Consider the following 10,801-nt stretch of genomic DNA (forward strand, 5'->3'; position numbering starts at 1 on the left):
GAATCACCAAGGTTGGAAAAGCATGGAATCATGGAATCACCAAGGTTGGAAAATCACGGAATCATGGAATCACCAAGGTTGGAAAAGACCAACAAGATCATCCAGTCCAGCCATCCACCTGCCACCAACAGTTCTCACTAACAGATCATCACACACAACTTCAAGGGTAACTTATGAAGCACCGTAGCCCAGCCTGTTTTCAAAGACAGATAAAACCAAAGCCCAGCAATCCTGCAAGGATGATTTCCGAGCTGGTGTCTGTCATTTCTTCACAATGCTTTCTCCTCGGTGGGCACTCGCGTGGTGCCCCAGCGCAGCTCTCCTTGCTGCTGCACGGGTGTGGAAGCCAAAAACATCGATTCGGAAGTGAGAACAGCTGCACTTGGAAAAACCCTTGCAATGCCTCAGCAATTGGGTTTCTGGTGTTTGTGAGAGCACCGCTAACTTTGCTTTGGGGAAAAGAGGAATGATTAACAAAAGAAATGCGGTTGTGCTGCCGCAGCCCCTTGCACAGAGCAGCGGGGCTAAAGCTCCTCCAGCTCAGCGCACAGACGCCTCGGCTGTGTGTGTCTGGGGGTGTGGAAGGGCAAAGAGGTGAAACGGCCTCGGGTCATCACCGCTGCTGGAACGGATTATTTATCATCAGGGTCACCCCACGGGAGAGCGCACCTCCGCTTCACGTTGGGTGACACCTGTTTTCCGTGCCAGGGCAGGGGGGGATGGCCGGAATGGAATGCAAGCCTTAGGTAACGAGTCCCCTACAGGAACAGGGGGAAAACCAGACAGCCCCAACTGCTCCCGCCGCTCGCGGAGGCAGAGCAGAACTCACAGGCTGTTATTGACATTCCGAGGAATCTTTCAAATGGCTGAAGTTCAGTGAATCACTTTGGAATCTCTTCTAGGTGAAATATTTCCACGGGGATGGATGCGGCAGACGTTGCAGGAACATGCACAAGTGTCCTTTGCTGCTCCGAGTGCACATTTGCTTTCAGTAGCTCAGATGAGCTCAGTGCAGGGTCTGATCTCACTGAAGGGTGCTTCCTGATCAATGTACTTAGCCTGATAGCATCTGTAAATACCTGAGAAATATCTGTGGCCTTGAGATGCAGAAATCACGCAGCTGTCCCCATTATCATCTCCGTTCCGCAAGGCAAAAGAATACCACAGATGAGATTTTGGAACGTGGTGCATTAATAACACTTGGGAAAAGCATCCCCTATCCCTGGGCATAAGGGCATCAGCTCTCTCTTCTTCTTGGTTGCATCATGCACGGAAATCAGTCTGGCCACATTCCTGTGTTTAAAATAATCCCATGTGCTGCACCCGACGCCTGTGCAAAACATCAGCAGAAGGAGCAGCGTGCAATGACACCGCAGCACGTGCATTTAAAATAAGCCACCAAAAAAAACAAAGGGAGAGCACCTCAGCAAGCAGCACCTGGCTGCGTGCCCCAACAGCAGGGCTCCTTGGGGCTGATCTCTTTTAAATAAAGCAACTTCTCATTCTGAAAAGAAGCTCTTCCCTGTTTCTTTGGGTGCATTTGTGACATGAGATGTCAGACCCCAAAAGCTGCAGAGGGGCTGGGCAGTGCACCCTACCCCTGTCAGTCACCACTGCTGCCAGACACAAAACCCAAGAACACGAGGGGAGTTTTGAGGCAGAAGTTGTAGAGTCCTGTCAACCAAGCCACCCCCACACACCGTCCTATTTCACACTGACAAAAGCTGAGATGAATGAGTGGCTGCCTGGCCCTTCCCACTTTGGACAGCCATTGGCTGGCTTGGTTCTAAAAAGGATTTTAAAAAGGGGAATCATTTGCCTGTGCCTGGGAACTGAGGCTGTCAGGGTGCTGAGAAGCCGACCCGTGGGCTGCCACCATGCAGATCTCCTGGGCTGTGTGCTCTGTCTGCATCCTCATCCAAATCGCATCCCGGTCGGCCGGAGGGTGGCAAGTTTTCAAAAATGATGCGACAGAAATCATCCCCGAGATCACCGAAAACACGGAGACGCCGATGGAGCAGGCTTCCAGCAACAACAACAACACGATGAACCAGGCGAAGCACGGGGGAAGGCACATACAGCAAGCTCCAGACCCTAGTGGTAAGACAAATCACGTTAGATTTCTGGTTTGGACCCTAACAGACAGTTTGCAAGAGATTAGGCATTATCAGAACCTGGTTTTTAGTGAAATATTTGGGTGTGGATGGGAATTAAATACTGATTTCTTGGTGTTGAGGAAGAATCGGGGAGTTGGGGTCGGAGATCCCTGGCAGAAGTGGTGCTCAGCTGGGTGAGCTGTGCTGCTCCGTGTCCTTTGCTAACAGTGGATTGCGGGAGGCAACAAGACTTAGGGCGCTTCCAAGAGGGATTCATGCCCAAGTGAATGGGAGGGGACTCTCTTCTGCAGAGGTTTGGAAGTAGATTGGCTACTTCATCACTTTACTGCACTTGGCCAAATGTCTGATGTTCACGGTGATGCAAAACACCAACTCCAGGAGAAGGGAAGGAAGGTGGAGAGAGCAAAGGAGTTCTAGAGGGAGTACTCCTGGAAACAGGGCAAGCTCGGTCCTTCAGACCTGCACTTGGCTGCCAAATGCACGTAGCAACTCACCCAGAGCTCACCCCATCATAGAGGTTGGAAGGGACATCTGGAGGTGAAAATCAGATAATATTAAAATAATAATAATGATGATATTTTTGAGTGCTGCTTCGTAGGGGTCTGAAATCCCCCGAAGGGAGCACTCTGCTTCCTGCAGGCAGCCCCACATCCCCAGGTCAAGGCAGGTTGGTTCAGTTACATCTGGAAATCCTCATTGGTAGCCTCTGACTGCACTGACATCCACTGGGGGTCCGTCCCACTGAAATGTGCATGGGGTTTGGGGTGAAAAGGAGGGAGTAAAGGGTGTTTATTGGACATGAATCAGGGTATGCAATAGTCTTGTATACTTATTTTAACATCTTTTACATAAGGAATGAAAATGCTGATCCAAAAGCAGCCAGAACTTCCAGGGACACATGTGATTGCAGAACAGCATCAATAACTTTGCAGTTTGTGCAGTGTGCTCATGTACAGGGCTGACAGACACAGACTTCCATTTGTAAGCTGAGGATTTTCATCACAAGTTGCATTCATGACTTAAAATTATCCCTCTCACTAAGAGAAGAACATTACCATGTATTTCTCTAGATGGAGCTAACACCTTCAAAAAGCAAATTCTGTGTGTTGCAAACAGGTCCAGTAGCAGAGCACCCCAACTGGCAAAAGGGACCCCTTTGGAAAAGGACTATTCCTACAATAAGAAAGTTTGTCTAAATCCTGAATGCTAAAAGATTTCTATTTCCTGATGTTTCATTAATCTATAGCTATCCACTAAGAAAAGAAAAGAGAGGGAAAATACCCCATAAAGTTCCTAATCAGCCAGAAGATGCCTCTGAAGGAAAAGATGTGGGAGCAGTAAAATTAGAGAACATTATGCCTGAAGAGTGGGAACTCCATAGCACTGCTGATTTCCCCCACCTGGAACCTTAGCCCAAAGTCACTTAAGGAACACTTCCCTTCTCCAGAAGAGTTTAAATCTGGAGGAAACCTTCAACTCTATGTTGAACCAGAGCAATGGGGAAGGCCTTGCCTGTGATTATTGAAGCCAATGGAATTCCCTGTAGAGTAAGTGCTGCTGTTGGGCACTTCCTGAGCTCACTGCCCACCAGCACAGTCCTGCGTGGGGTTTGCCATGTGGCTGGGGCAGGCATGGATTCATCAACCTGTCCATGGTGATTCAAGGGTCTCACAACTAAAGCAGCCTTGAGGTCTTCGGAGACCTCAAACCCATCATTATTCAAGGTCATTGAATTGCAGAATGGTTGGGTTGGAAGGGACCCTACAGCCCATCCAGTTCCAACCTTCTTGCCATGGGCTGGGTGCCCCCCAGCAGCTCAGGCAGCCCAGGGCCCATCCATGGCCTTGGGCACCTCCAGGGATGGGGCACCCCCAGCTCTGGGCACACCTCTTTCAGTTTAAAACCACTCCCCCTTGTCCCGTCACTATCAGACCATGTAAAAGTCACTCTCCATCTTTTTTATGAGCCCCCTTTATGTAGTGGAAGGCCTCAATGAGGTCTCCCCGCAGCCTTCTCTTCTCCAGGCCGAACAAACCCAACTCTCAACCTGACCCCGTAGGAGAGGTGCTCCAACCTCTGAGCACCCTCGTGACCTCCTCTGGACCCGCTCCAAGTGCTCCACATCCTCCTCACACTGAGGGCTCGGAGACGATGGCTCCGAGGTCCCCTCCTTGAGGATGGGAAGGCAGCCGTCACACGCTAACCCCCTTCTCCTTTGCAGACGTCTCCGACTTCAGCTGCAGAGAGATGCGCATCACCCGCTACGTGACGGAGGGGCCGTGCCGCAGCCTGAAGCCCGTGAAGGAGCTGGTGTGCTCGGGGCAGTGCGTCCCGTCCCATCTCCTGCCCAACTCCATCGGCAGAGGGAAGTGGTGGCGGCAGAACGCCCCGGATTACCGCTGCATCCCGGCGCACACCCGCACGCAACGCATCCAGATGGCGTGTCCCGACGGTGAGACTCGGACTCACAAATTCCGAGCCGTCACGGCCTGCAAGTGCAAGCGCTACACTCGCTACCACAACCAGTCCGAGCTGAAGGACTTTGGGAAGGAGCCCGCCAGGCCGCAGAAGAGCAAGAAGTCGCGTCTGTCCCGAGCCAGGAGCAGCAAACCGAACCAGCACGAGCTGGAAAACGCCTATTAGGGAGGAAGCCGTGCCGAGCAATGCAGCCCAGCAGCTCTGGATATTTTACACCACGTAACAACGGCACGCACAGGCCGAGCACGAGGGTCTGACTGCAGGCGGTTCCAATTCCTTCTGCTACGCTGGGTCAAAGGCTCACATAGTCAAAATCCATCAGATGATAGCGGTTATGGTCTGAGAATGAGATAAACCGAGCTGGTGGGAGCAGCAGCAACGTTCAGTCTGAGAGGAGGGGACACCCTGGGGGTCAGCATGAGACCACCTGGCTTGTACAAGGGAGGCGAGGCTGTTAGGGTGACAGTCACATCACACCTGGGTAGGAGTCACTCTGCTTGCTGGGCATGGAAGGAACACTGCATCCCTTTCCCTTTTCTGAGTCCCATGGTGCAGGACAAGTGAGGTGGGGCAGCACAATCCCAATGGGCTGGGGACGTTGGGGATGAGGAGGTTGGGGCTGGGTCTCAACTGGACCCAGGCTGCCAGAAGGGAACATCCTCTGCCAGGTGTCCTCATGCCCCAGTGGTTTCCCCCGAGAAAGAAAACCAGAATATGACATTTGTGCTCTCATAAGCGTGACCAATCTATGTCACACTTCTAATTACAATACTGTAGGGTCAACGGGTTCGGAACTGAGAGCTGACAACCAAACCATCCTATTTTTTTAGGAGCAAGGGTTTGGTTTAGGACCAGTTAAGCGAGTTCTCCTAAGGGAAGAAGTTTTACAAAATGGATGCTCCTCTCAAGCGAGATAACCTCACTGATGTTTGTCCTGTAAAGAGCTAATGACGTGCACAATTTAACATAAAAAGATACTGATTAGTCCTTATTTCCTAGTACACAATTGACTTTAGTATCAACCTAGATATCTCAATTCACATTTCCTGCTCTGTAGTGTTTGAATTACTTGGCCATACACCTTGTAGAGCTAAGGCTGTGCAAGCCAAGTTCTGGGAGAAGGGTTCTGCGTGAGAAGTGAGCCTCTGCTAATTTGAAAGTCATTAATTCCTTTAGAAAAGCCTTTGGTATGTGCAGCTTTGGTACGTCTTTAGTTTGACAGCAACTTTACTTAGCTTCTCAACATTCAGACTAACGTTTGTGTTTTACATTAAAGAATATTACTGGGAAGTGAATAGCCACATGCTGTATATATCCTGTAGAAGTGCTAGGCCTAGTATCAGATGAAGACAACTTGGGATAAAGACAGTTCCTCTCCGTTCTTATTTTCTGTGTAGAGCTTATGCAGAGATCATATAGACTATGGCAATTTGCCGCGTTGATTATAGATTTTGCAATTATTTTATGTGGGACCAGAATCTAGAGAGAAAAGCTATTGTTTCAAAGAGTGAATTATGTATTTATTTTGTCTCAAAAATTATTTATGCAATGTTTTTCCTTGTAGAGAATGAGAAGTAACACTGCTTGAAAAATATTAGTCTGTTATTTTGAATTTTAAATACGTTGGTAATAAAGTAGAAACAATGATTAATTATGGGAAGACTCATTGATTTTCAGCTGCAGTATGGAGCTGTTTGCTGTAAAGGCAGTGAATTACAGAACAGACTGGGGCTTGGCTCCAACCTAGGACGTACATTTCTGCCATACAGAACACTGAGATCCTTAATTTCCAATTAATTAACGACACATCTCTAGGGGTACTCCATCCTGGAGCTTCTCACCTCAGGGTGATATTTCTTATGAAAACATCATCTTGGGCAGATGTGGAGCTCAGAGCCCCACGTCACCATTCTCATTTCTGCTCCCCAGGGGAAGAACAGCTCAGCAGATTTCAGGTCCCCACCTCCTCCTGGTGACGCTGATTCAGACGTTCACAATGGGTAAAGCCACCAAAAAAAAACCAAGAAGACCATCAACTTTCAATCAAGAATTCTTGATTGACGTCTGATTAGAATCACAGAATCATAAGGGTTGGAAAAGTCCTCTCAGATCCCCAAGTCCCATCCCAACCCATCGCCTCCATGCCCACTCACCACATCCCTCAGGGCTTCACATTTCTCTTACTGAAAGAGGCCAAGGAAGAGTGGCAAAGCAGCAGTCAGTTTTTAAAATAAGAATGTAGACCAATGCCCACTGCAATTTAGAAGGCCACATTCCTTAGAAAACAAAGACATGTGCTAATGGGTTTGGGAAGAGCTGAGCTCGGGCTGCATGCAGGGTGCAGGTCATTAACAGATGAAGGATTTTTCCCATGGGTGAGGTGTCCTCTCACTGCCATTCTTCAGTGCCTCACACAGAGCCCTGACCCAAACATTGTCACATGCCTAGGACAACGATTTCCAGACTCATTTTGACTCCGTGAATTTGACACCTGCTTCTTCAACCAGCGAGTAAACCTCATGCTAGGTTCCCAGCAACTCAGAAGGGCAGGGTCTGCTGCAAAGGAGCCACCAACATATTTCTCCCTAAAGATCTCCCCACAAAAACAAACCCAAACCAAACCAAAAGAAAGAAACCACCAAAAAAAGGAAAACACCAAAAACTTCCACGCGTTCTCTTCTACCGGGCGTGCAGACATACCCTGCTGTTAAGCTGCCATTCAGAATCTTGCAGTTTTCTGCCTCACAATTGGATCTCTGCACCGTGAAAGCATTTACAAGAACATCTAGAACAGGACAGAAATGTAGAAGTGTTTTAATTAACCCTGTCTGTGTTTGCTGGAGGCGTCACTTATGGCCCAAGGGCCATGCTGAACAGAGTGTCAACCAGGGAATTGAGAACAAGCACCTGCCTGAAATTTCTGTTTTCTCTTTCACACATGTATATGCTCCCAGTTCTTCCCAAACAACAACAAAAAAATCATACCACACCTAGGGGAAATCACTGAAAAGAGCGATTTTATGGGCTAACCTTGAACCAAGGCTCAAGACATCCTTGGGACAACCTCTTTCACAGTAACACTCCAAAGGGTCTTTTGTAAGGCCCAAACACATCTCTGTTATACCCAGTGAAAGATAAGCTCACAGGCACAGGTATCCACCAGGTGCCGACGGTTCTGCTTGAGATTCAGCTCTGTAATTACAAATTGCACAGCAAAGAGTGCCACTCCATCCATCCCAGGCCCAGGCAGCGCCTCATGCACGAGCTCTGCAGTGGTGCTCGAGGAAGTCAGCCTCAAGAAATGCGGGAGGAAATGCAGAAGGAATACTCACGTCCTGTTTTAGCCACATGGCATCAACTTGTAATTAGCTTGTTGCACTCAACTAGACAAGTATATGGGAGCACAGAATGACTTGTCTATAGTAAACAGGTCTTAAATTAATATGGAATGTATTTAAAGGTAGCTTGGGTTTGGGTTGAACTTAGTGTACATCTGAACAGAGTGAAAGCACTGTGCTAGGCAGGTAGTGGGAGCCCAAATTTATCTAACCCACGTTTGGGGTGAAGCCAGCCCAGGTTATGCCTTCATAGAATCACAGAACCATTCAGGTTGGAAAAGTCCTCTAAGATCCCCAAGTCCAAACCCAACCCAACCCATCCCCATTGACCATGTCCCTCAGTGCCACATCTCCACAACTCTTGGGCACTCCCAGGGATGGTGAGAATCCCTTTGTGCCACGGATCTCCCTTCAGCCATCCCAGCTGGGGCAGCTGCGGTGTGAATCACTTTTTGCCATGGGTTGGCTGCTCCAGTTGGGATTTTCCTGCCATTTGGGTGCTCCCTATTGAAATTATCTCTTTCTTAAGAATTTATGCAACCCCCAGAATGCTGGGGGTTTTTTTGGTGCCTGAAAGAGTAATGCCATCATCTCCATCTCAAAGCAAAGGATCCCCAACTCCTCACTGAGTCACAAACCCAAGTTCTTGCACCTCTCTGCTGAAGGCTCCCACATCAGGCCAAGATTCTGGTATCAACCTTCACGTTGAGCTTTTATTTCTCCACTGCCTTCCAGGCAGCTTAAGATGTGCTCTCAAGCCAAGGAATTAAAGTGTATTTATTTAGTGGTTATCAAGCCCCTAAATTAAACAGACATCTTTATCACGTTGCCAACAATTTAATGCTTGTGGCATGAGGTTAGTTCGACGTCTTAAAAAAAAAAAAGCTGCTCAGCTCTGACTAAATAAATAAGTGAGGTCATTCTTCATTCAGGCTACCAGATTCTTTGGTGCAAACACTTCCCTTATGAGAGGCCTTGGGACATAGTGGCTCCTCTGAGGCTATTTCCGTCTGGATTAGATTCTCTAATCTCTTCTTCCTTCCTTCCTCCCATCTATTTCCTTCCCTTTCACTATAAAGTGGCCACTATTTAACACTAATGTTCCCAGCCTTTTAGAATGGGGTGGGTATTTTTTTAAAACCAGAAATAAGACTTAATTTAAGGTAATTACTCTCCCATTTGGAGGGTTTTGCTATTTGCAGGGCCTTATTCTTTTTTTTTTTTTCCTAGTCAAACTAGCAGAAGTTAGTTCTAAAAGTGATCGTTTTCTGCTAAAATTGTGCTTCAGTGTAAGGGTGGTGCTCAGAACCAGAAACTTTTCACTCGTTGTGAATTTCTGGGTGGCTGGACACAAAAGTAATGCTCTCAGGGAATGGGTACCAAGGGGAGAAGGCAGCAGCCTTCCAATGAAGGGAGGATTTGCATGTGGAATTTCAGCATGCTCATCATTTGTATGGGCCTCAGGATAAACTTGCCTTCAGATGAGAGGTGTGAAGGTCTTCCTATTGAAAGACAATGTTTTTCTAGGACGAGTTTTGTCATTAACAGAGAGAAAACTTGATGCCACAACGTGGCATCAAGAGGTAGGAGTCTGTCATGAGGATTACTCTTTGCACTTGCAAGAGCCATAACAGCAGTGCTGTGAGTGAAAGGTGCTAAGAAATGGAAATGTCCAGTGCTGCACAGATCAGGGACAAGAACAGGTGAATAGGATAACTTCACTGGGAAAACTGGCATCATTTCAGAATTTGAGCATTGTATCCTCAGACACGTCCCTCCTTTTGAGCTGGAAATGCTGTCTGACCAGAATGGAAGGATTTCAGCTAGTTTTCCATGATGCTTGGAAGCTCAAAGGGCAGGGAACTGACCTCTGCATTGAGCAATAAACTCCATCCACATTCAATGTACTCTTAGACTACATAGCCCTCAAACAATGTAATTCTGCTTTGGGAAGCAGTAGCCACCCTCTGTTTACTGAACTACACCAGCACCATTTTGAAGTACACGTTTCACCCAGACGTTATACTCGATGACTTTGAATGTGCTCGTCTTTCTCTGCAAACAGTAATGAGAATTTAATTTTTAATGTAGAGATGTGATCTGCTACTTAGCAGGTGAGCAGATGGCCCCAAAGGAGGGGAAATGATGTGCCCAAGGTCCTTCTGTATCTAAAGGAGGTGAGGATAAGAAAGAAGGGGACAGATCCTTTAGAGTGGTCTGTTGTGTTAGGACAAGGGGTAATGGTTTCCAAATAAAAGAAGGGGGATTTAGATGGGATAATAGGTAAAGCCCATAGAAGTGATGGGTGCCCCATCCCTGGAGACACCCATGATCAGGTGGATGGGGCTCTGAGCACCAGATCAAGCTGAGGGTGTCCCCGTTCACTGCAGGGAGTGGGACCAATTGGCCTTTAAGGGTCCCCCCCCAACTCAAACCATTCTACAACACGATTCTATGAAAACCATCTGGGACATCTCATGTTATTTTAGTCATGGAGGTCACAGCACTCCTCTAGGAAAAATAACTGATGCGTAAAGCCTCCACAATAGATAAATTATACTAAATGAATACATGGTAGAAGAAAGCCTGCAGGTACATTAGGAAAACATCCAGGCTACAAAGTTCTTCGTGTGCCCAGCGAAGGCAGCGAGGGCTGTGCGGTATAAATATAAAATAATAGCAGAAGGAAATTAAAACAAAACCAAACAAAAGCAAGTTGAACGTTCTGGAACTTCCAAGAAAAACCAAAGCTCAGCCTGAGAGCAGCCCTCGGCGCCCTGAGCAGTGAGGGCTGTGCAAGATTTAATTGCAGAGTGAGCGACGAGGCAGAGCCCATCCCAGTGAAGGGAGAGGATGGAGTTAGCAGCT

The 10,801-nt window shown here is 47.7% G+C and overlaps 1 protein-coding gene across 2 annotated transcripts; it reads left to right on the forward strand.

Annotated features, from left to right (window-relative positions):
• SOST (sclerostin) lies at window positions 40–6,170 on the forward strand. 2 transcript variants are annotated; one of them, XM_021378105.1, is made up of 2 exons: window positions 40–2,100; window positions 4,339–6,170. In XM_021378105.1, exons 1-2 carry the CDS (start codon window positions 1,878–1,880, stop codon window positions 4,758–4,760), a joined length of 645 nt encoding a protein of 214 aa, XP_021233780.1. In that variant the 5' UTR covers window positions 40–1,877; the 3' UTR covers window positions 4,761–6,170. The 2 variants fall into 2 exon arrangements, with proteins under 2 accessions (XP_021233780.1, XP_021233782.1); XM_021378107.1 differs by having other exon boundaries at window positions 40–2,080; window positions 4,307–6,170.

The sequence above is a fragment of the Numida meleagris genome, chromosome 26, assembly GCF_002078875.1.
Source record: "Numida meleagris isolate 19003 breed g44 Domestic line chromosome 26, NumMel1.0, whole genome shotgun sequence".
Taxonomy (NCBI): domain Eukaryota; kingdom Metazoa; phylum Chordata; class Aves; order Galliformes; family Numididae; genus Numida; species Numida meleagris.

Excerpts from the sequence above, each read along its gene's own strand:
- SOST (XM_021378107.1), top strand. The coding sequence starts at position 1,878 with ATGCAGATCTCCTGGGCTGTGTGCTCTGTCTGCATCCTCATCCAAATC. Across the intron at positions 2,081-4,306 it reads CACGGGGGAAGGCACATACA|CCGTCACACGCTAACCCCCT; the intron begins GCAAGCTCCAGA and ends ATGGGAAGGCAG.